The sequence below is a fragment of the Leguminivora glycinivorella genome, chromosome 11 (assembly GCF_023078275.1).
Source record: "Leguminivora glycinivorella isolate SPB_JAAS2020 chromosome 11, LegGlyc_1.1, whole genome shotgun sequence".
Lineage (NCBI taxonomy): Eukaryota > Metazoa > Arthropoda > Insecta > Lepidoptera > Tortricidae > Leguminivora > Leguminivora glycinivorella.
In genome coordinates this window covers 22,120,198-22,145,866 of record NC_062981.1, presented here as the reverse complement: position 1 = coordinate 22,145,866, position 25,669 = coordinate 22,120,198, and the positions used below count along the sequence as shown (strand labels likewise).

Genomic DNA, 25,669 nt, shown 5'->3' with positions numbered 1-25,669 from the left:
GGGGGTGGACGTTTGTATGGTTGGAGCATTCCGCAATTTTCGAATTTAACACGAGCGAAGCCGCGAGCATAAGCTAGTGGTTAATAAAGGATGAGTATGTGAACATCCATTGATTTATTTTTAAAAACCGGGACTTAATCGCGTATAACTTCATATTAAACTGACTTCTAACGTTTCAAGGACGGCGTTGTCCCCGTGGTCTCGGAGAAGACTGGCTTGTATGTCGACAGAGTAACATCCCTAGTGCGCAAACAGTTCAAGTTGATAATCAAAATCAAGTGCGGGTAGTTCGAAAAACTCGCGCGGCTGTCAGAAGGTGTTGATGTCATTTCAAGCCAGTCTTCTCCGAGACCACGGGGACAACGCCGTCCTTGAAACGTTGGAGGTCAGTTTAATATGTAGTTATACGCGATTAAGTCCCGGTTTTTAAAAATAATTATGTGTAATAATCGTGAAAGTTTAAATCAGTGATCCATTGATTTACTACTGATTCTAATGCCGCCAGGTAACACTGGCAGGGTAGGCTAGATCTAGACCGAAATTGAATGTGACATCATTCTTGGTTACTATCAAAACTCCAACGAAGCTGTTTCTTCTTCATTTGCCATTTTGGCGCCCCTCCTGTGGTTTGGCGCCTAGAGCGGCCGCTCCACTCGCTAGCTACCCTAGATCCGGCCCTGAACACTGGCGGCTATTATTAAGGAATTGTACAGAATCGCCTCCGCTTTAGATAAGTTTGTTTATCAGCATGGACGGATGTGATAGCCTTTAGAGATTAAGAGGCCATTCAACGAAAACGTCGTAATAATGTAAAATTGATAGTTTTAGTCGGCAAAATGCTACACTTTCCGTCATCTAAAAGACTTATTAAGTTCAGGATTCGATTAGGACATCTTCTTAACTTACATGTTGTGAGACTGGATTTTTAAAAACTAACTCACTTAATTAATTATGATTTTTTTTCTGGTGCATGTTTAGGAAAACCCGCGAAAAGTGCTGACTTAGTCCGTCTAATTTGTAAAATTTGGATAGTTTTGAATGCTTTAAGTGGTAAATTTGTATTATGTATATCCTGTACTACAATCTTCTGAGACTACTTCTTTGTTATTTTAAGGCTTTAGAATAGAGTAAATGAGGATATGATGAATCCAATTTGTTTCAGAAATCACCTCAGAATAAGTGTCAATTTCTTCGAAAACTTACGTGTTTTTGAAGTAGTTTTAATATAAAAATAATCTGCAACGCTTACTCAAACAGATTTTATGCAAAAGTTTTCTATTAATTGCAATTTAATATTTTTGACGATTTTTTAAAAATGCCTCCTTATTACCGGTTACGCGCGCTTGCGATGTCAGTACCGCGGCAGAGCTTGTAGAGGCAGGACGTATGTCAGTCCGCTCCGCACGCGGCTCGACGATCGCGAAGTTATTTTGTCATTGTGTGCGGCACCCGCCGTGTCCAAAAACGCACTTGTGTGCGTGTTTGGCTGTACTGATGCATGTATACTGCGACCGAAAACTTTGATCCTTGGGTTGACGACTTTGGTAATTAACTTGACTAATATTTTTAGTAAGTATTATTTATTATTGAATATCATTTTAGGTTACTGACTCGTCTCAACAAAATCTTTGACAATAGATGGTACTCAGGATCTGATGATGAAGTCAGATGGTAGTCATGAGTTCTCATCAACCAGGTCTTGAAACCATTTCGTGTTTGGGCTCGTTTGATTTGCCTCAACAAGATCTTTGACAAGAGGTGATGGTACCCAGGATCTGATGATGAAGCCGGAAGGTAGTCAACATGTTGGAGTATAAATTAAAAGATACTACCTGTATGTAGATGACCTATTTGATAGCCGTCACGTTAGTTCATAGTAGGTTCTGTCAGGTGGCGCCTCTATCAATGCGGTTTAACGTAATTCAAATGTAACGTGTTGACAAGCTAAATAAAGTTCAGTTATAAAAGAATTCTCATAGTTTACTTGATTAAAGCCTAGCCCCAATAGGTTATGGGGCCCAGGCACGCTAGTGCGCGTAGAAATAAACTGTGAAGAGCAGAAATACGTTCGCGATTAAGTGTGTTTCGCGTGAAAGATAGGTAGAAAAGATGGAGGTCACTAATGCAATGCGAGTAGAAAAATTTGATGGTAGGAATTTTCGCCAGTGGAAGTTTCAGATAAATTGTGCCTTGAAAGCTAAGGGTTTGGATATTACGCAAGTAAAACCCGAACAAGCGACGGCGACTCAATCTGCACAATGGTTGAAACAAGATGGCATGGCTATGTTTATTATTACCTCGTCTATGGATTTGAACCAAATCTCGCTCATAGAAAATTGTGAAACTGCCAAGGAGATTATGGATAAATTGGAGTCGATATATGAACAAAAATCGGAGTATAATAAGATGATGGTCCATGAAAAGTTTTACCAGTATAAAATGTCAGCAACTGACAGCATCGCTCAACATATTTCGAAAGTAGAAAATTTAGCGAAGCAGTTGAAAGAAAGTGGTGAAACTATTAGTGACATGGCCATAATTACTAAAATACTGTCGACCCTGCCTCCTAGTTATCGTTCCCTTCGGCAAGCTTGGCTATCTTTAGAGTCGTCTAAGCAAACGTTACAGAATTTGACTTCTAGATTGTTAGACGAAGAAGCGACTTTGACTACAGATGAAGAAAGTGAGTCCGCATTAATAGTGTCAAAGAAGCCAAGCGAACAGTATAAACAAGGTAACAATAGTAAAGCTAGTACCTCCAGTCACACACATAGGTTTGTTTGCTACAATTGCAACAAACGAGGTCATTTTGCGAGGGATTGTAGAGCCCCTAAGAAATCTGTTCGTAAGAACCAAGAGCAATCAGACATGTTAGCGTTGAGTGCTGAGAATAGTTCCTCTTATACGTATAGTGATGATGACGTATGGTTTTTAGACTCGGGAGCGAGTAAGCACATGACATTCAGAAGAGATTATTTCCATGAATTTGAGAATTATCAGAGTGGAAATGACAGAACTGTCAAGTTGGGAAATAAACAAGATATTCAAGTTCGCGGAAAAGGCTCCATTCTGATAAATAAAGTGGTTAATGGTCAATGGGAGCAATGTATATTACGAGATGTGTTGTATGTGCCTGACTTGCGAAGAAATTTGTTTTCAGAGGGTGCAGTAACTAGAAAAGGTTACGTAGTAACCAAGAATGATAAAAGAGCACTCCTTATGAAAAACAATGTTGTTGTGATGTGTGCCGAAATGAAAGACAACAATTTATATCAGTTAAACATTAAGACTGTTATACAAGAGGCCTGTAACGTAGTGCAAACTGACATTAAAGTTTGGCACGAGAGACTCGGGCACGTGAATACTAAAGAACTACAAAATATGAGCAAAAATGGTGACATTCCTGTGACATTGACTGGCAGTGACACTTTTGTATGCGAAGCGTGTCAGTATGGCGAGCAGTCCAGGCTGCCATTCAATAAATCTCATAGAGGCCCAACCCAACCTGGAGATATTGTATACAGTTACGTCTGTGGCCCTATAGAGGAACTGTCTGTGTCAGGAAAGAGATATTTTGTTTTGTTTAAGGATGGAGCGACAAGCTATCGTCATATTTACTTCTTGAAACATAAGAATGAGGTGCTTGACTGTTTCATGAAATACAATGCTATTGTAAAGAACAGGTTTTTGCATGACGTGCGCACCTTACACACAGATAATGGAGGTGAGTTCGTAAACCACGACTTTAAGAACTTTCTAGAAGACAAAGGTATAAGCCATGAGTGTAAGGCGCCCTACACAGCTCAGCAGATAGATCAGGCCGAGAAAGAATTGAGAACGATAATTAAGTCAGCTAGATCAATGCTTTATGCTAAAGACATACCTATGAACTTATGGGGAGAGGCTGCGAATTGTGCAGTATACATCTTAAACAGAACTTCATCCAGCCAGACACCGAACATCTCACCCTATGAACTGTGGTTTGGTGATAAGCCAAGTCTGAGGCATATCAGAGTGTTTGGTTCTGTGGGATATGTCCATACACCAAAAGAGAAAAGGACGAAACTAGACAGAAAGTGTGAGAAGATGTTACTGGTTGGATATGAGCAAGAGAACTACAGGATGTATGATCAGAATACAAGGAAAATTACAATATCTAGAGATGTCAGATTTGATGAAGGAAGTGTACCAGAAAAACGTCAAAACTTTGCACAGGTTAAGTTGAGTGGGGATGAGAACGAGATAATGACAAATAACAGTGATAACGATCAAGAAAAAAGTGCCCCATCTTCACCACAAAAAGAAAGTCAAGACGAACTGTCATCCTATGAGAGCGTGCAGAGTTCAAGTCCTGACTCTGATGATTCATATCAGCCACCGAAGCGAATCATTATCAATCAAGATGTACGCAGCAATATGATGACACTACGGTCTCATAAGTCAAGCGAGAATTTAGAAGTAAATTTTACTGAAGTGAAGATACCAAACACATATCAAGAGGCAATGAGTAGTGAGAACAGAAACAGAGAAGGAGAAATAGAAAGATTTAAGGCTAGACTTCGTTCAAAAGGTTTTTCACAGGTAAAAGATGTGGATTACAAGAAAACGTTTTCGCCTACGACCAGGTATGATTCCATTAGGTTGCTATTGAGCTTGGCAGCCAAAGAAAACCTCGAGATACAGCAGTTGGACGTGAAGACCGCCTCCTTGTATGGCGAGCTCTCCGAGGTACCAGAGGGTGTGAAAGCTGAGTCGTCAAAAGTATGTAAGTTGAACAAATCTTTGTATGGCTTTAAGCAGAGTTCTAGATATCGAAAAAAAGGTTTTGTTCATTTTTGACATCATATGTGTTTAAACTATGTCAATCTGACAATTGCGTAATTTATGTTGACTATTATGGGCTTTATACGTAAAGGATATTTTATCCATGATTTTGAATGATGTGAAGTGTAATTTTGAAATTTTGAAACATTAGATTGCAATTGCTTTGTTGCCATGGAGATTAACTAACAGAAAGGATGTTACTCTGTAGGTCAGAAATGTAATAGAGAATTTGATACATATAGATATATTTAATATGACTGATGCTAAAGACGTAAATGTACAGTTGTTGAGAAATTGAATATTGAAATGTGCAGTGATTTCCTTTACAGAGAGACAGTGGGAGCGTTATTGTTTTTATCATATAAGACCTAGTGTTGCGGCTAAGGAGATTTTGTGGTTAAAGCAATTATTGTTTGATATAAGTTGACCGCAAGAATCTGTAACACTCCACGTAGATAACCAGAGTGCAATTAATCGATAAAATATGTGGAAAGTTCATTACAACTGGCAGATTTTCTCACAAAAGCTCTGCCTGTTGGCAAATTTAATTGCATTCGAGATCAGATATTATTTTAAGGTCTGATTTATATTGATTTATGTTTTAGTTATTGCAGAAGTTAATCTTATTAATTTAAGTGGGAGTGTTGGAGTATAAATTAAAAGATACTACCTGTATGTAGATGACCTATTTGATAGCCGTCATGTTAGTTCATAGTAGGTTCTGTCAGGTGGCGCCTCTATCAATGCGGTTTAACGTAATTCAAATGTAACGTGTTGACAAGCTAAATAAAGTTCAGTTATAAAAGAATTCTCATAGTTTACTTGATTAAAGCCTAGCCCCAATACTACAGAATTCATCAACCAGGTCTTGAAACCACTCCGTGTTTGGTCTCGTTTGGTTCGTCTCAACACGATCTTTGACAAGAGATGGTACCCAAGATCTGATGGTGAATCCGGAAGGTAGTCAAGAGTATTCAACAACCAGGTCTTGAAACTCTTCTGAGTTTGGGCTCGTTTGATTCGTCTCAACAAGATCTTTGACAAAAGATGGTACCCAGGATCTGATGATGAATCTGGAAGGTAGTCAAGAGTATTCAACGACCAGGTCTTGAAACCACTTCGTGTTTGGGTTCGTTTGATTCGTCTCAACAAGATCTTTGACAAGAGATGGTAATCACTCTTTTATACTCTGGCGCATCCACTGTCTCAGTGTGTCACCAGTCAATTAAAGCAGGTAGGCGTAGCGTAGAGTTGTATTTCCTTACAAAAAACTAATACATAGATGTGGACCTTCCTGTGCTCCATGCAATTAAAACAACATGATATTTAAAAACCGGCCAAGAGCGTGTCGGGCCACGCTTAGTGTAGGGTTCTACCTATCAAGTTCAAAACAGTTTTCCTAGAAAGTTTATAAAGTTCTACTTTAGTGATTTTTTAAATATTTTTTAAATATACATAATTATGGTTAAAAAGTTATAGGGGCCGGGCACACTTTTTTTTCCTTTAGGAGCGATTATTCCCGAAAATATTAATATTATCAAAAAACGATTTCAGTAATTCATTTTTAAATACCTATCCAACAATAAATCACACGTTAGGGTTGAAATGAAAAAAAAAATCACTCCCTACTTTACGTGTAGGGGGGGTACCCTAATAAAACATTTTTTCCACTTTTTATTTTTGCACTTTTTCGACGTGACTGATATACATATTGGTACCAAATTTCAGCTCTCTAGTTCTAACGGTCACTGAGATTATCCGCGGACGGACGCACGGACGGAGGGACAGACAGACAGACATGGCAAAACTATAAGGGTTCCTAGTTGACTACGAAACCCTAAAAACACATTTTAAATATAAAAAAAACTACTTAAAATTAAAGAAAACCGATCTTAGTTCCATTATATATATGTACCTAGAAAACATCATCATCTTCCTTGCGTTATCCCGGCATTTGCCACGGCTCATGGGAGCCTGCGGTCCGCTTTGACAACTAATCCCAAGATTTGGCGTAGGCACTAGTTTTTACGAAAGCGACTGCCATCTGACCTTTCAACCCAAAGGGTAAACTAGACCTTATTGGAATTAGTCCGGTTTCCTCACGATGTTTTCCTTCACCGAAAAGAACCTAGAAAACATATCATATACAAAATGAAATAAAACTAAGAAAACGGATTATATTCATTATACGCGATATAATCTGATTTCATAAATTTATTTCATGAGTAACTATCGCAGTGACAGAAGACAATATTATATACACAATTTATTATATTATAAAAGTTTTTTATTTCTTCCAAGGCTACACACGTTTTAATAGAAAAAACTGTGATAAGTTTAATAATTAAACTAAAAGGTCAAGTATTTATGCACGAAATCATGTATGCAAATATGTAATATATATGGTGGTGTTTTTACGCAAGTATCAATAATGGTTAGTCCGCAACGCTACTGACGGCGTGGCGGTACCGACCATGAATGCTATCCCTTTCGCTCTAGCCGCACGTAAGGTTGGTTCGAAGAGGATCGCACGCTATTATTTATTTTATTTTTTTATTTTTATTCATAATAATTAACACAGCATTACAGATAAACCAAAGCACTGTGAAAATACATATATGATCCCTATATATACATAACGGGAAAAAGTTGACATACAATAAACACTAATAAGGCACAGAAGAAGGACGAACATCCATCATCTCGCTGAACCTCAGACATTCATCACGTACAACCATCCATCTACTAGCAAACACATCACATTCAGGCGCTGATGCGAGGAGTAAATTCAAGCTGTGTAATGCTCGAACAAAAGGAGAGTTCCTTCTCGACACTGTTCGGGAACTTGGCACTGACAGAAGACAGCGGTTTCGAGGCCGAAACTCAAATTTAGACGGTATCGGGACAAGCAGCCGTACTACTTGTGGTGTCAATTCGACACAGTCAGAGTCACCGCGTAGGATGGTACAAATTGCAGTGAGAAGTGCCGAACTGCGTCTTACCTCGAGTGAGTTATATCCCAGCATTCCTAACAAAAATTTGGTGGGATAGAGAAATGGGTAATACCCGTACAATTTTCGCTATGTCTGTACCGCAGGCTACAATCGTTATGCATCTGGTTATATAGTGTGCGTCTGCACACAGGCGCACGCCAGCGCCGCCGGCGTCGAAATGCGAGCAAGCAGATTTTTTGAAAGCGCTCTTAACGTAAAACTAGCAAAGGTAGGTCAGTAACGCCCAGATACTTCATAATCATAATCATCATAATATCGTTTATTGTACCATGGTTTAAAAGTTGTTACAAAACATACAAAGTTTCTCATGGACCCTGGTAGGGTAAGTATGTCAAGACTTACGGTTGTCTATTGTTTGCCCGACAGTCATTTAACATAATATTCATTTGCCCGAATCTAACTTGCCTGAATTTCATTTGCCCGAATGATTTGTTTACCATAAAAATCATATGACATACTCGTTGTTTATCCGAATATTACCTTCCATAATCATACAATGCCATACTATTTGTTAGCCATATTATTAAGTGCAATAATATGGTTTCATAGAATATTCAAACGCCATAAGCAATTATTGCCATATTAATTGTTGCCCATATTATTACCTAACCTAACCTACTTTCTGGGCCCTGTTTTATAAACTTACAAGTTACAAGTTTACAGGCGTTTTCTGGCAACATTTGCCCCGTTTTTTACAATTTGCGTTTTATAAAAGTACTGTGTTACAATTTTACAGGTTACAGGAACAAGTGCCTGTAGCTTAACCAAAGACAAAAATATGGGAGTTTAATAGTTTTAAACTCATAATCGAACAGGCGTTTTATAAAAATATTGTAAATTACAAGTGTAGGTTGGTACACTTGTAACAAAAACTTACAGGGGTCTTGAGTCCTGTAACGGCATCTAAGTAGTTCAGTTTTCTCGGTTATTTCATTCAACAGTGTTAATAAAATGATCCGTCTCTTGAGAGATTCTTCATCCGATTCTTCAGATGACGAGATACCGCGACAGCGTCGACCTAGGTTGTTTCGGTCTCGAACAAATTTGGACTTTCGGACGCCGTACGAGTTCAACGAACGATTTAGAATGAACTCCACGCAAATGGAGAACATGCCTGCCGAGATTGGAGATTCCTTGGAGTCCCCGACCTACACCAATCACGCAATTAGCTCGAAGTTGCAGCTCTGCGTTGCCTTGCACTGGCTCGGAACTGGCTGCCAATACCAAGTCAAGTGTGTGCAAATTAAGCTGTCCATGGCGTTGTTAAGGCTATAAACACAGAACTAGATAGAAGAAACAAGTTCATCTATTTGTATATAAGAATAAGAATAAGAATAATTTATTGAAAAAACCTTATTGCTAATGTTACATTTATGCGTTTACTTATAGTACGTGCAGTGTTACGTGCGCCCGAACTAGGAAAATAATCCTGTATCTCGGGCAAAGAGATAATGTCCTAGTTTAAAACACAATTTAATGTAAACAAATTAAAATCATGAGAACATGTACATAAATAGGTATTAAAAATAAAATTAATTACACTTGGAAAACATGTGTTGCTGCGTCAGCGTTTATAACATCTAAAAAAATAGATCGATCGTGTATATTTTATATTTTTACATTGTTATTCAAATTCATAAATTGCAAGAACTGCATTTTAAAAGTATGTAACTTTACGGTTAGTAGGACAAATTTATTTTTTTGCTAAATAGACAAAGTATATCTACCTATTGATTATAAAGTTATACAAAACATGAAACGCTTGTGAAAAAGTTAAAAAATGATTGATCAGTAAAATGACAAAAACTGGCAATAACTACAATCAAAACTATTATTAATTCAAAGTTGGCAAAAAAATAATAATAATCAAAGTATCAGTAATTTAGTCTAATCTGTTCGTGTACTTAAATCTCACCATAATCAATTGAGTTTATGTATCGTCGTTCAGCCGTTTTCCTGACGGGACAGTCAGGGTCCCCAGTTTGATGGTTGCTTGGTTTTTTGAAGAGACTGCATGTGGCACATTTCGGGTCTTCTGCTTTATTGGGGCATTCCTTGTCCGAGTGGCCTAGATTACTGCAATGTCCACACGTCAGTTCTGGCTGTCTACATGTTTTCGCAGCGTGGCCATAGAAATGACACTTCAGACATCTGGTAAGGGTTGTAAAGTCTTTCACGAGACACGATGACCAGTTAATGAAAGCTCGGTTCTGAGATACGAGAGCTCTTCGTATATTGGCTGGGACTTCAATTATAAAATTATAAGTTTCTAAATCTTTTTTACCTGACTTGTGGCTTAATTTAATAGAAGCTAGGAATTTTTCCCTAGTTAAGTTTGGAAACTTATCGGTTATATTCTGCTCGTATAAACAACTGTAGACCTCTTGTTCCCGCATAGTAGACGGTACACCTAGTAGAATGATCCTGGGCCTGCGCTTGAGGGGTTCATCGATGGTCAGATTCGGGGATGTGTTTTTAAATGTTAATTTCAATTTTTCTATGTCGTCCTTTGTATCGGTGCTAATAATAACTCCGCCATTTTTGACTTTGCGCACCGCTCTTACGTGCAGTTTCATTTCTTCTGGATTAATAATTTTTTGCACCAGGTTTTTCGTTTCCTCACTAGACTTTGACTGGTCTTTAGGGTAAATTGCGACTGAGCTCAAATTTACAGGGCGGACTTCTTTTTTATTACTAGTTTTCACCATATCAGCAAAAGACAGAGCGTTTGTAGTTGGAGTAGTAGCGCTAACGATGCTGTTCTTGAGGGCTCGGAAACTTTCTGACAGGTCGAGTTTTTCTTCTAGAGATTGAAGGTCGTGGTGGTTTTGGATAGCCTTTTGTTTGAGGCTTTGGTAGAGGACTGCCATGTTTGCGGAACCATGGGAAACTTTTCGGCAGAGGCTTTGGATCCTGAGCTTCTGGTCGGCGTTCAATTTGCCTTCCGTCGAGATGCTGCTAATTTCAGAAAGATATTTTTCTATGGTGCTCATCCAGTTCTGAAGGTCTGATGTTGATACCACGTCAAGGGTTGTCTGGTCTGGTCTTGTTTGTTGAACATTTTCATTCCTGGTGTCCGAGTGCAATGGTGTTGATGGTGGACTTCGCTGAGTTTTGGAGCTACGGCCGAATGGACTATTATTACCACTCATTTTGTATAAAGTTATTGATAACTAAACACTGACGTCATAACTACTTGCACAGCACAAGGCACATCGCATGACACAGTTTTTCAATATCGAGGTCAATGCATATTGCACATGATTTTAATTCGTAAATTAATAAAATATTGCAACGTCTTACACGTCTGCTCACACCGATCGCTAGGTATGATCGATGGGTATGTATAGGGGCCGGATCGCTAGGTATGTATAGGGGCCGAGCGTGTCAAATTTTGTACTGAAGTTGTTTCTTGCCTGTAATTTTAAATATGTCTCAGGCTCTTGATTGTTCATAATTTTTGTGTTGTTGCAATTGAATATCACGTAACGAGGCATTTTTTATGTTTTGATTGACTTCAACTTACAAAAATTGGCGCCCGAAAGCTGCAAGCTGCGAATAAAGACGGACAACTCAGTGGATTTCACTGAGTTCATTTGACACGCTAAGTAGATACGTTTGCTTGATCTATGGTATATATGACATCTGTGGCTATAAATAATAAACGGCCCGAAAAGTACTTCTTTACTACTGAAAACCGCTCTCAACCACTCAATTTTGGCTTCATTTCTGGCCATAGTTCCAATAAAGATGCAATAAATTAAATTAAACTTTTTAAATAAACAGACAAAGCTTCAAAGTCCCGACAGTAGAACGAGTTTTTATGACAGATGTTTTTTTTTTAAATAGTGATGTCCGCCACACCTGTAGATGTCACTTGTAATCGAGATTTACCGTGGTCCATTACAATTGTAAACTTTTGTGTGTATTTATAAAACACCTGTAATCGTGCACAGTGCATTACAGGTACCTGTAGCCTGTACACTTGTAACCTGTAACTTGTAACTTTATAAAACACGGCCCTGATAGCAGTTTCATTTTCCAGGGGTCACAGTTCTAACCTAACCTAACCTACTTATCCAGTAGTTTCATTCTCCAGGGGGTCACAGTTCTAACCTAACCTAACCTACTTTCTGATAGCAGTTTCATTTTCCGGGGGGTCACAGTTCTAACCTAACCTAACCTACTTTTCAAGCAGTTTCCTTTTCCAGAGGTTCACAGTTCTAACCTAACCTAACCTACTTTCTGATAGCAGTTTCATTTTCCAGGGGTCACAGTTCTAACCTAACCTAACCTACTTTCTGATAGCAGTTTCATTCTCTAGTCCTTCTAGTACCTATTATAGTAGTTTTCGATTCTGCCAAAGCACATTATGGAAATTGACTTTTCTGGACGCTAATTTGTATGACAAATGATGGTATGGAATGTGGTAATTACGGATTTCGATGATTCTGACAAATGACATTATGGAAACTGACTTTATGGGAAACAAAGTTTCTGGCACTAGATTAATATAGTAAACAATGATTATGGCATAAGATGTTATGAAAACAATATTATGATTGTTGAATAGGATGGCAAATAAAATTATGGCAAATGAAATTCTGGCAAATGGGGGTATCCCCAAGACTTACATACTATAAGATAACTATTAGCAAGCAATCCTATAATAAAACATAAAAAAATATTAATAATGGAAAGCTAACAGGTACAAACTACTTAAAATGATCATCAAGAAATTCTGTCACTGAGTAATAAGCTTTTTCTGTAAGGAATGACTTCAACTGTTTTGCATAAATGGTATCTTTTCCCTACATCTTTATATAATTTGGGATGTGGTTATAATATTTAACTGCTGAGTAATGAGCTAATGAGGGCTTTTACGATATGTATCTACTTAGATTAACTCTGTGAAGCTTAGTTCCTCGGTTTTCTTCTTCTGTTCTCATAAGTAATAATCCATGATCGAGATTAGATCTGAAAGTGCAGTCCTTTCTCACTGACTGACTTGACAAACAAAGTAAGCATTTTACAATAAAGTACTAACCTGTCTATCCCCAGCCTCTCCTCGTAGCTGCCAAACTAGTTCAGCACACTGCGCCAGTCCCGTGGCTCCTAAAGCATTCCCCTTCCCTATCAGCCCACCGCTTGGATTCACCACAACTCTCCCTCCATACGTATTATCCCCATCGTCTATAAACTTCCCAGCTTTCCCCACTTCACAGAACTGCAAACCTTCGTATGAAATCATCTCATTTGTAGCGAAGCAGTCGTGAAGCTCAACCACATTCACATCTTTGGGAGATATCCCAGTTTTTTTATATAATCGCTTAGCGGCTAGCGTAGTCATATCATAACCCGCAAGACTCATTACGCTATCCCCAGTGAAAACTTCTGGAGTATCTGTGGCCATTTCCATACCAATAATCTCAACGGCTTTCTTCTGTAGTCCCTTCTGGGTAACAGCTTTTTCAGACATTAGAACGACCGCTCCAGCCCCATCGCTGTTCGAACAACAGGACAGTTTAGTCAAAGGACCGAAAATTTCTTTTGATTTCATAACTTCCTCCACAGTATATGGCTTAGCGATTTGTGCTCGTGGATTCTTAGCACCATGTCTGTGATTTTTAGCAGCTATTTTTGCCACATGATCTTTAGTAGCTCCGTATTTCTTCATATACTCCAGTCCAGCGTTTCCGAAGCACTGTGCAGCAACGGGTGCCGTTGTTAGTCCCGCTAATTCAGCCAACTTTGCTCCATGCTTGTCCCCAGGATGCGCACGATCTTCGTAGGCGCTGAGAGTTAAAGGTCCTGGAGCCATTTTCTCGAAGCCAAGAGCTAGTACCACATCAGAACCGGCTTCTACCAGCTGTTTAGCTAGGAAGAGAGCAGTGCCGCCCGTAGCGCCGTTGTTATTGACGTTGAAGATGGGGATGCCTGTCATACCGACTTGGTATAACACCCGTTGTCCGCAGGTAGACTCGCCGTATACGTATCCACAGACTGCCTGCTGTATTGTGTCATATTGGACACCGGCATCGGCTAAAGCTGCATCCACTGCCTCTTTCCCCATCTCGGGGTAATCCCGGTCAGGATTGGGTTTCGTAAACTTGGTCATCCCGACGCCAATAACGTAGACTTTTTGAGGCATTTTAAGAAATGTTTATCGCTTGAGCGCAGCATTAATACTGATTGTAGATATAGTTTTTTTTTTCGGAATAGGTAGCGGCATTTATATCTTAGAGATCGCATATTAAATTTATTGCGTATAATCGTTAGTGTTTGCAAACCGGATAACTATATCCGAACATTTATTTGAGCGCCGGATCGGTGAATTTCTTTACTACATCCAAGTAAATGGTTATTATCGAAATGGTTTGTTTCAATGCGATTGCAACTAATGACTTCTGCTGAATAATAAAATAAAAGTCTACAATGCAACTTATTACTTCAGTGTACCTGTATGAGAAATATCAGTGTTGTAAACTTTTCTTTAAAACACTTGAGATGATCACACTTCAATTTATACAAAAATCTGGATATCCGGATCCTTGAATTTGTGAAATACGCAAACCCTAGTACCTGTTATTTATTAAATTAGACGCTCGACGCTCGAAATTAACATTTTAATTAGGTTTTTATTGTGTTTTTGCTTCTGTGTTTTTTGTAACGTAAACCTCTTATTTGCATATTAAAATGTCACTGGTTGGTCTCATGTTTATAATATAGGAACTTAGCTATTAGAAAACTAAAAATAGTAAAATTCTAAACCCAGAGTTTAGCTGAACTTCTTTCTGACCCATATTTGCTTTTATTGGTCTATCTAGCTTGTACATGAGACAAAATACCAACCTGTCGTATCCCGGCTTCTCCCCGCAGCTGCCAGACCAGCTCAGCACACTGCGCCAGCCCCGTGGCCCCCAGAGGATGGCCCTTCGCGATCAGCCCGCCGCTCGGGTTCACCACCACTCGCCCTCCATACGTGTTGTCCCCGTCATCCACGAACTTCCCCGCTTTCCCCACTTCACACAGCTGCAGACCTTCGTACGTGATCATCTCGTTAGTAGCAAAGCAGTCGTGAAGCTCAACCACATTCACATCTTTAGGAGATATCCTAGTCTTTTGATACAACCGCTTAGCGGCTAGAGTGGTCATGTCATAGCCAACGAGGCTTAAGAAACTTTTTCCAGTGAAGGCTTCTTTAGTATCTGTTGCCATTTCCATGCCGAGAATCTCTACGGCTTTCTTTTGCAGTCCATGTTGCATGACAGCTTTTTCTGACATAAGGACGGCCGCTCCAGCACCATCGCTGGTAGGACAACAGGACAGTTTCGTCAGAGGACCGAAAATCTTCCTTGAATTCAAGACTTCCTCTACAGTATATTCTCTAGCGACCTGCGCGCGGGGATTCTTCGCTCCATGTCTATGATTCTTTGCAGCAATTTTTGCCACATGCTCTTCAGTTGCTCCGTACTTTTTCATGTATTCTAGTCCAGCGTTTCCGAAGTATTGCGCTGTTCTTGGTGCTTTAGTCAAGCCTGCTAATTCGGCCATCTTTGACATGTGTTTGTCAAGAGGGGACGCTCGGTCTTCATAAGCGCTGGCGCCTAAGGCTCCTGGCGCCATTTTCTCGAAGCCTAAAGCTAGAATAACATCAGAGCCTCCTTCTATAAGCTGTTTAGCTAGGAACAAAGCTGTAGAGCCGGTAGAGCAGTTGTTATTGACATTGTAGATAGGAATGCCGGTCATGCCGACCTGGTACAACACCCGCTGTCCGCTTGTAGAGTCTCCTTTCACATATCCACACACGGCCTGCTGTAGCTTATCATATTTGACACCGGCATCACTCAGCGCCGCTTCCACGGCTTCTTTAGCCATCTCCGGATAATCCCGGTCCGGGCTCGGTTTTGTAAACTTCGTCATGCCAACCCCCACGATGTAAACTTTTTGCGGCATTTTTAAATGCAATTCGCGGACAAAAACGCTCGAACACTTGAACAATACTGGCTGTAAAACACGTATAAACATAGCTGTTTACGAGTGGTATAACTGGTATCTGCAGCGTTATCGCAGAATGACTTAGTAAATAAGCCGCTCGACGGGCGGTGCGAAGTCTACGTTTATTGACTCCTTAATAATTCGAGATTCGATGCGTTTTTGTTGTTTATACAAAACAATAGAAAATATGGCGTGGTTCAGACTTTCAGATCACTAAAGGACATTTTTTCTAACCATCAAATCATTGGATCTGCATGCCTACTCAGTCCTGAATAATTAGGTATCTACTTAAGATAAGTTTGTTTTACACACACAAAATTTTCATTAGCATTTGATTTAACTTTTGTTACGTAATATATTATGTATACGTAGGTCATTAAGACTGCTCAGCAGTAGGCGATTAAAAGCTAAAATCATGATAATATCAACATCTAACAACGATAAGTTAGTAAATAATATGTTATTAATGTTATTATATAAAATCATGACGTAGGGGCACTTATCAAGGTTACCAATAATCTTATTTATGTAACAGTCAAAAAGATTTAAATAAAGAAATTCAAGTATTGTGCCATGTAAGCAAAACAATGCCTCGAACCAATGATAACCTTTGCCTGTAGAGTCATGCTAATAGGTTCATTCACTTCAAACTATATGTAGATTGACCGGCAGTAGCCTTGGTAAGAACGATTTATACGTAAACCGATACCGATACCGATATAACTTCACAGAGTCATGACCAATTGAATGCTTCTGAAAATTTTGTACTTATTTAGCAGTTATACACGCCAAACTTTCGTGAGACATATTCAAATAATTAATGAATCTACGGTTGTACTCACGTTATGTCGCAGCAATAGCGATATTATAACGTGAGTACAACCGTAGATTCATTAATTATTAATTTAGCAGTGTAACCCTTTGATGAATAAAAAAAATGCATGGTGTCTAAAAATCTACCTACTTACTTTCATTTTTTGATAGCGTGACAGCAAACTTTTAGCCCATTTCCTCTCGCACTTCTCACATGAGACAATGCCTCTTAAGACCCGTCTTGAATGGCTGTATTGAACATCTACTTATATAGAATATCCACTAAGCAATTTACTTAAAATCTACTGACAGAACGGTTACCACTAGATTCCCACATTTTTCTCGTATTTCTACTTAGATTTTTGCCATTTTCCATACGGACTTTTGAGCGACGAAATCTTACGCTCGTAATTAAAAAATCGCCCATCTCATTCTGGCGCGTGACATAACTTTTCCACAATTACCAAATTATATATATAACTCCGTATAGATAGATAATGTTTAAAAACAACGTACCTCACTACCATACAGAAAAAGGTACGGTACCCTAGATGGCATTACACCTTTGGGGTACGCTCAGCTAGATGGCGCTAATACTAATATTTGACATTTTAACACATACCAAGCTAAGATATGGGACAAATTGTCAAAACTGAGGTTCATAAGTTTTAAGCCTATGTCAAGCTGTCAAGAGATGGCGGTCTATGCACTGTGATTACGCATTTCAGTTCGACAGTAACTCTCTATATACGATCCTCTTTGACTTAAACTGTCCACAAATATAAAAAAATAATACGATAGTGAAGGTTTATCCAACTGTTCGATATTAACATAAGCCTACGGGACTTTCCAAAACATGTCACGGAAGTGACCTAATAAGCGAAATCTTCACGGAGAAAAAAGTCTCGTCCATGATACCTGAATAGTGTAATCTGAACGAGAAAATCTAGTAAATTCTGGGACAATTGTTCACATAGTATAAATAACTAAACTAGTCTGTTTAACTTAGTCTTAGGCAGTTCTTAGGCTTGTCTGTTTAGCTTAGTGAACTAGTTATCTTGTAATTGCTACACATTAAAATAGCGTGTATTACTAGAATATTTAGTAATCATAACACGTGGACCGTACAAATAAATAATATTTTCTTGCAGAGCTTAATAAATGAAATGTGACCTTGACAATATATTCTTGTAAAGGTAATATATACATTACGTATCATAAAATAAAAATATTGTAAGGGTCACCACAGTCAAATTGTGTATATTACTAGATTATTCAGTATTTATAACAAATGGAGTGTCTAAATAAACAAAATAATGTAAACTCCACAAGAAATTCTTGTAAAGGTTATAAAACTTTAGTTAGGCCAATAATAGGTATCGTTAAGAATACAAGTCATCTGATATACAGGGTGGGGCCTGTAACAAAGGCGAAGAATTGAACTCTAGGCTATTCTCCTTATACTGATCAACATTTGTTCGGCGACTTTTAAAAATAACTTGTATTTTGATTTTTATCACCCTTGAAAGTTTTTCTAAGAGGTAATGTATTGCGAATTCTGTTAAGTCTAAAGTGTGACAGACAACGTCAATGACAACAATAATGGCGTACATTGAAGCTAATATTTATTTTGTATGAAAAATTAAAAATTTTAAGACTTCATAATTTTTAAAAGTCACTGAACAAATGTTGATCAGTATAAGGAGAATAGCCTACAGTTCAATTCTTCGCCTTTGTTACAGGCCCCACCCTGTATATTACATTCTCTTTATTTATTGTAAACTTCATTAAATGGTTGATAGAACAAGAAAGTTAGTTACAGCAACTGCATTTATGGTACTCTCTAATAAATATACAATTGCGTTAACTAAAACTATTGAATCTTGAATCTTAACGTGTTATATTTTTATCGGTACCTATGAATTTGTCTGTGCACTGTATAGACAACTAACATTTCTTGTAAATGTAAAAAAAGGTTTGTTGTCTATACAAGGTGGTTCAGTAGGATTAAAGACCGAGCCACGCCAGATACGTGTACGTAGACGTGTGCGTGGCGTGCGCGCTGTAAAGTACGAATCTTCAAAAGAGATGATACACCGCTAGACACACACGGGAAACACATCACACAAGCGGTGTAATCTCTAATGAGGATTCGTCATTTACACCGCGTACGCTACGCGCACGTCTACGTACACGTATCTGGCGTGGCTCAGCCTTTAATCCTACTGTACCACCTTGTATAGACAACAAACCTTTTCTTACATTTACAAGAAATGTTAGTTGTCTATACAGTGCACAGACAAATTCATAGGTACCTACCGATAAAAATGCAGGTTGCTAGGACCAGTTCCAAGAGACAGAAGCCTAGAGTTGAAACTGGGATCCGGAAACCTGGGTCACCCAGCATATGGAATGGATGCTATGAGCGGTGAAAATTGGTGAATCTGAAAGTAAATAAAATAATTATATAATTTGTTAAAAAATATATTTCCACGATCCTTAGTGCAAGACTCTGTTCATATATTCGTCAGTGTTAATAGAACCGTCCTTCATTTCGTCCAAAATTTATATTTTGCAGAATTTTTCCACTTTTGTTCCACAGTATGGCATGGGTCACAGGAAACTTGCAACCATTGTAAATCATCTGAAAAAGACATTAAAATTTCTATGAATAAATTTTACAATAAGTAATATTCTACGTCCACTTCAGATATATATAAAGACTGTCCACGATAAAAAGTTTTCATATATAACATGGTAAATCTTTTGATACAATGAGAATTTATAAGCAGCATGTTTGTCAAATAATTTGTAGATATTAAACTACATTATAAAAATACAAACAAATTATAAACTTTAGGTGGCCTATGAATTTTAGCAGTATGTATCTCATGATAACAATATTTTTTTGTACAGTGTCTTCTTGCAGTCTTTAAGTACAACAGTTTTAATGACAAAAATATTTTTTTAATGTTTAATTATAATAGCCAAAATATACCCTATTACATACTGATTTTACGATAGTAATCATTTTTCTGATTGTAATCAGATTAAGAAAGTACTGAGATTTTCTAACTTTGCTGAATTCGACTTTTTGACACTTTTTGGCTCTCCATACAAAAACAACTGTCAGTGCTTGGAGTAGAAAGTCTTCCTGACTCCCAAAAGTCGAAATGAGTTTCAAAAAGTATTTTTTTGTCTGCTAAGATGTCATTCTAATGTGTGTAAAACAGCTTATAAAAATATAAGTATTTATAAAATTGTGCCAGGAAGCGTGTGAAGTTTGTTAAAAAACACTGTACAAGAAATGAAATGCTTGATGGTATACATTCGGCGAAACCTCAGACACACTAAAGCATTATAAGGAATAGCTTTAATTATTATATAGTTTTATGTATACAGATTTATCAAAATATAATATTGCTTCAAAATGTGCATTCAGAAAGAAAGATTTATCATGTTATGTATGACCACTTTTTATCGTGGACAGTCCTTATTAGTTCAGTATTTAGATTTTGCCCACGTAATGTCGTATGAATTTGTATGCAATGTAAAATGAATACAACATTAAATGCCTTTTTACTCACCATTCTAATTATCTACTAAGTTCTACATGTACGGTACATGACTCACCTGCTTTTGCCAACTCTGCCATCTCCCATCCTTGCAAGAGTTTTTGCACCTCTTCATCCATTTCCTAAAATGGAAACTACCAAACGAATGGATAATACGTAGTGAGTACGTTTAACGATAAATAATATAACCTATTGCGATCCGCGTCCACGCGTGATCTCTCATGACACGTAAATGGCCGCCGACCACGCCGCAAGCGCTTTGACATTGCGTTTCGTTACACAAGCAAAACATTTATTTATGCGGACAATATTTTTGTTATAACTATTATTTTTCGGTGTATATTACGAGAATATCATTGTTATTTTTTACAAGAGGCGCAAAGTAAAATCAACTATACTGCTATAGCATTCACTAAGATATACAATGGTACTTAAGCATGGCGTTTCGTTACAAAAACGAAACACATATTTATACTAACTAAATACTTTTTCAACAGAACTATTTGTTCACCAGTATACATCACGAGAATATTATTGTCATTATTTACAAGAGCTGCAAAGTAATACCAACTTATAAAACAGTCATATCAACTATACTGCGATGGCATTCGCTACGATACAAATAATAGTTTTGACAGCGATGCGTACATATTTATACAAACATAATATTTTTAAATATAACTCTTCGTTGAGTTTACATTACAAGAATATTCTTTTTATTTCTTTACGAGAACTACAAAGTAATGGGAACGTATAAAAAAGTTACAGGAAGTATACTGTGATAGTAACCGCTAAGATTAAGATTGTAAAGATAATTTTTATTTTTTGGCATTACAAGAAGCTTCTTGTTAATAGAATTATCGTAACCTTTATTCTATTAGTTGTAAATAAAACTAGAGTTCTCGTATATGTAATTCAAACAGAACTGTTTAGTGCATATTAATGTTTGCTTAGTTCTATTGAATTCAAGATATAGTAAACGTAACAATACAGTTGTTTTTATTACGAGATTGTAGTATCAGTTACGATAAATCTATTTTACTAAACGTTCTGGTAGTATTGTTAAAATATTTTTTTTCCGTGTTCTAATAATGATAATTTATAAGTAATTAATATAATAGGATTACCTAATCAACCGGAAGATTCCCGATAAGATGTAATATTGGTGAAAAACAGCACCTGTCCCATTCATCCATATGTCGATAATAAGACAACAAACAATACTCGTGACGTCTTTATTATCAATTTTCGTCTCTAACTCAAACTGTTACCCACACTCGCCTTTTTTGACCTCTCTTAAGCACCGGTTACACAAAATACTGGGTAATTTTTTATTGACTACTTAATCTACTTATTTAAGTAACATCTTTCTATGATTGCGGAAAATTATTAGAAAGAGATTAGCATAGGGGACGGATGTATGTCGAATAAGGCCTTTGCCATGCCTTTGCTTTGTAAAATCACTAATAAGGCCCACTTGCACCAACCACTTAACTCAGGTTTGGTGGGCTGTCGTCTATCAAATTCCATATAGAATGATGATTCCTCCATTTCCGTTGGTGCAAGTGGCCCTAAGTTTTATAAAACAAAGTCTCCTGCCGCTCTGTCATACCTACTGTCCGTTTTTTAAAGGTTCCCTACTAAAAAGGTTCAAAAGGATCCCGTTTGTCTGACACATTTAAATATCTCAAGAACTACTTAATTATACTCTGTCAAACAAGTCTGTTAGTAAATAAGAACAAAGAAAACTATAGGTATCCTTTTCTCTAGCACCCTAAAGAAAAGGATGCATATAGTTTTCTTTGTTCTTATTTACTGACAGGCTTGTTTGACAGAGTATATGCAATCAATTTGAAATATGGAATAACTAATACTCAAAGAGTAATATAGTTGCTAATAGTTCACTCCCCTCCGTCGCTAGTCGTGATTATAATGATGTGCAAGTTCCGGAAACTTTCCAAAAATATCTTAAATTTCTTGAAAAATTCACGAAAAAGGGGATTTAAATTTATGAAATGGAAAGTTTCCATCCATACAATTGTCCATACAAAGTATGTAGAGTTTCCGAAGCTTTCCTATTTGAAAATTTCAGAATTTTGGAAACTTTCCGTCGGCATATCAGACTAAGATATTCATGACTATGAATATATTAGTCAAAAGTAATTTAGATCTTTTCCTATTTTTGTCACTAGACTTAATCACTGGATTGCTAATCTTGATAATACCTAGCCATAATTACTACTTCCTATCATATTCTTCAAAGCCGATTGGTATAAAAAGGGCTGTAGAGAAAAACATTTCAATCAATCAAACATGAAACTTCTGGTAGCTCTGGCGTTGGTGGGTCTGGTGCAAGCGGCTCCGGGCAAGGAGTTCGCGGCGCCAATAGTGGCGGACTACCACGAGGAGGTTGGGATCCCACTGGCCAGGAGGCTGAAGGCGGCTGAAGAAGCTATGGACTTCGATGGCGCCAGGCTAGCGGGAGGCACACCTGCCAACCTGGGTGACCATCCTTACTTTGTAAGTATTTTTTTGCATGCTTATTTCCAGTGTTTAAAAGAGGGCAAAAAAGGGGAGTGGCGTGAGTAACAATTTGAGGCGAAGCACATTTATTTACACAAACAACGACGCCACATTTTTGGCTTCGCCTCAAATTGTTATCAAAGATGCCACGAGTATTTTTTGACTCAGTTAAACAACGTTGCATACGCTCTTTCTACGACCATTCACTTAATATTTATTAAGACACTACAGCCTCCTTTCAAATTGCGAATTTTAGTTAAATGTTCTAGTGTTATTAACTAGATTTATCGAAAAAAAAATGTCCATTTAGAACAACGGAGAAATGAACAAGAAAAATGGAGGTTCCGCTCTCGACTGTTTCCTCCTTCAAAACTTAATCAATCGTAACGAAATTTCAGAATCTAAATAAAAATGAAATAATCTGTGTTGGACCGTTTAGTTTTTTTGCCTAATTGTTGCCAATTTTGAATATCACACCTTTTTTTGCCATACTCAATAAGACCGTTTTTTTGAAATATTTAATGGGCTCTAGCGTCTTTAAAAATAAAAATATCAAAAAAATCAAAACGGTCCGCCACAGATAAAAATAATAATAATCTGTGTTGAGAAAATCATTGCTCTATCTTTAAAAACCAGGGAGGAAATAGTCGTAGGCGTTTGTATGGAGAATTGACCCTTCCTGTATCGTCTTAAATAGTTTCCATGAACAACTTGAATAACTTTCTTGAAATACACTGAACTTTGGCACCAAGTTTCACTGTTTGAAAAAACATTTGGTTCATATGAATTTAATTGTCTCTTCAGTTGGTAGCAATGTAAAGTGGTAGATCCCGCCTAGACCTCCAGAGTGGATGTAGCACGCTCATACCACTAGGTCACCAGCGCTTCAGGCCATTGCTGCTTCTTTATATTTTTCTTCAAACAGACACTTGTTCTCAGGTCGGACTCGTCATCACACTGGAAAGCCTTGAACTTTCCGCTTGCGGGTCGACGCTCATCTCCAACACTCGCGCGGTGACCGCCGCTCACTGCAAACGAACCTCCGCAAATGCGGGCTCTGATTTCGAAATGGTCTTTGGTTCCCTCCTCCTCTTCAGTGGCGGCACCAGGATCCACATCACGCATGAGGAAGTGGAGATGCACGAGGACTATAATTATAACACCCTTGAGAATGATGTTGCTATACTCAAATTTGACTGGATTCCGTATACTGGTGAGTGGTGGATACTTAAGTACCAAATACGTGTATAGTATTGTTTATGTATAGTATTGTATATTAGTGACAGTAGTTCCTCCTGAAGGCCCTTCTTCCATTGGGTGAAAACTTTTGCGCACATTTTGACTCGTACATTTTTTGAGTAAACAAATAGATATCAGTCAGTAGGTAACAGATATCCAGGATTTGAACCGGAGACAATTAAAGGCAAACACTGACTCTACACTGGTCGTGAAAATGTATAACATAATAAGATTCCTACTCGAAAATTTCAGATGTCATCCGACCTATTGAACTGTACTCTGGTGACGACCTGCTCGTCGGCAGCTGGGCCCAGACTGCTGGCTTCGGAAGGACCGGCGAAAGTAAGTTTCATTCAAAGTACGAGCATCAATATTATAGACAGATAGGGCGATAAATGTCGAAACCATCGACACGAGAAGAAGAAGAATGTTATGAAGAACTGTAGAAAATAATGACAACCAGACTAGCACTGCATTCCTGGAGAATTTCCGAAATTCTACAAGAAGTTTTTTTGCATGCACACTATCCTATTAATTTTGACACTAAACAGCTTTTTCATAACCTTCTTTCGTGCCAATGTTAATAGATGTACTTTTCTAATGTCTAATACTACAATGTCCTCTGCAGCCACACCCATCACTATCGACCAGTTCCTGTCCCACACGACCCTCCAGATCATCCCCAATGACGAATGCCGCACCGCATATGGTGCCACCACCGTCCAAGACTTCACCATCTGCGTGGCCACTGGGCCTACTGGCGCCACGTGCTCAGGAGACTCTGGCGGACCTCTCGTCCTTGACAATAAGCTGGTGGGTATCTCTTTTATATCAACTGATAGAAAAGTGCCACGGGTAAAATCGCCGTCAATAGAAATTGTGAACAATGTAAACAAACCATTCTATAAAATATCAATATTCTAGCACAATTTTATTATTTTAAAAATTGAGGATCATATTATGTGATATGAATTGATTAAACAACACATGGATTTAGCCAGTATCTGATGAGTTAGAATGGAAATTAAAGGCATTTTGACTACAAGGTTTGTTTACATTGTTCACAAGTTCTATTGACGGCGATTTAGATGTTTTGACCTATCTGGGGACCCTTGGTCCTCTTGTCCTTACAATAAGGGTCGTCCAAGTTAAAGGTCATTCCACCCGATAGCATCGTTTGCGTTTCTGCTTGATACAAAACGAATCTTCTAAGTTCCACCTCAACATTTTTTTTGTTGAACTTGTTTTGTTAAACTTAGTTACTTTTTCTGCAGTGTATGATATATCAGACTCAAAATCAGTTTCTAATGTATGATTACCTTCCAGATCGGTATCACGTCTTTCGCGTACGCCATCGATTGCGAGCAAGGGTTCCCGGGTGGCTTCTCGCGAGTCAGCTACTTCGTGCCTTGGTTCGCGGCTCGAATGTGAACACGGATGTAGGATTACATTACAATGGCTTATAGATGTTCACTGTAATTATTACCTACAAAAATATTAATGTATTTATACCTACCTTACACAAAAAAAGCTTAGTTTAAGTTTTAGAGTAAGTGTATTTTGTAAATAAGAATATGTATAATGTGCGCTCATCGAATATTTTTATAGTTGCATGATAAAATAGTACATATTCTCATGTAAGTGAATATGTTCTGTATTCTTTTGAGATAAATAAAGATCTTT

General features: G+C 37.9%; 2 protein-coding genes across 3 annotated transcripts in view; one reads left to right on the top strand and one right to left on the bottom strand.

The window, feature by feature from the left end:
- The window catches only part of LOC125230857 (sterol carrier protein 2-like), a 21,132-nt gene extending 5,254 nt beyond the window's left edge, over positions 1–15,878 (bottom strand). The window contains exon 1 of one of the 2 annotated variants that reach the window (XM_048136106.1): positions 14,691–15,878. In XM_048136106.1, coding sequence (XP_047992063.1) covers positions 14,691–15,866 — 1,176 coding nt within the window. In that variant the 5' untranslated portion in view covers positions 15,867–15,878. Of the gene's footprint in view, positions 1–12,885; positions 14,015–14,690 lie in introns of those variants that run through there. The other variant, XM_048136107.1, reaches the window with a different exon arrangement.
- Positions 1,499–25,669, top strand: LOC125230858 (collagenase-like). Its single transcript, XM_048136108.1, has 6 exons — positions 1,499–1,544; positions 22,554–22,744; positions 23,687–23,960; positions 24,239–24,328; positions 24,615–24,799; positions 25,313–25,669. Exons 1-6 carry the CDS (start codon positions 1,499–1,501, stop codon positions 25,415–25,417), a joined length of 891 nt encoding a protein of 296 aa, XP_047992065.1. The 3' UTR covers positions 25,418–25,669.

What these genes read in the sequence shown, in the direction of transcription:
- LOC125230858 (XM_048136108.1), top strand. Translation starts at nt 1,499, where the DNA reads ATGTATACTGCGACCGAAAACTTTGATCCTTGGGTTGACGACTTTG. An exon ending in TCCTTGGGTTGACGACTTTG is followed by an intron (nt 1,545 to 22,553) that starts GTAATTAACTTG and finishes AACTTCTGGTAG; the next exon opens with CTCTGGCGTTGGTGGGTCTG. An exon ending in TCGTCCTTGACAATAAGCTG is followed by an intron (nt 24,800 to 25,312) that starts GTGGGTATCTCT and finishes ATTACCTTCCAG; the next exon opens with ATCGGTATCACGTCTTTCGC.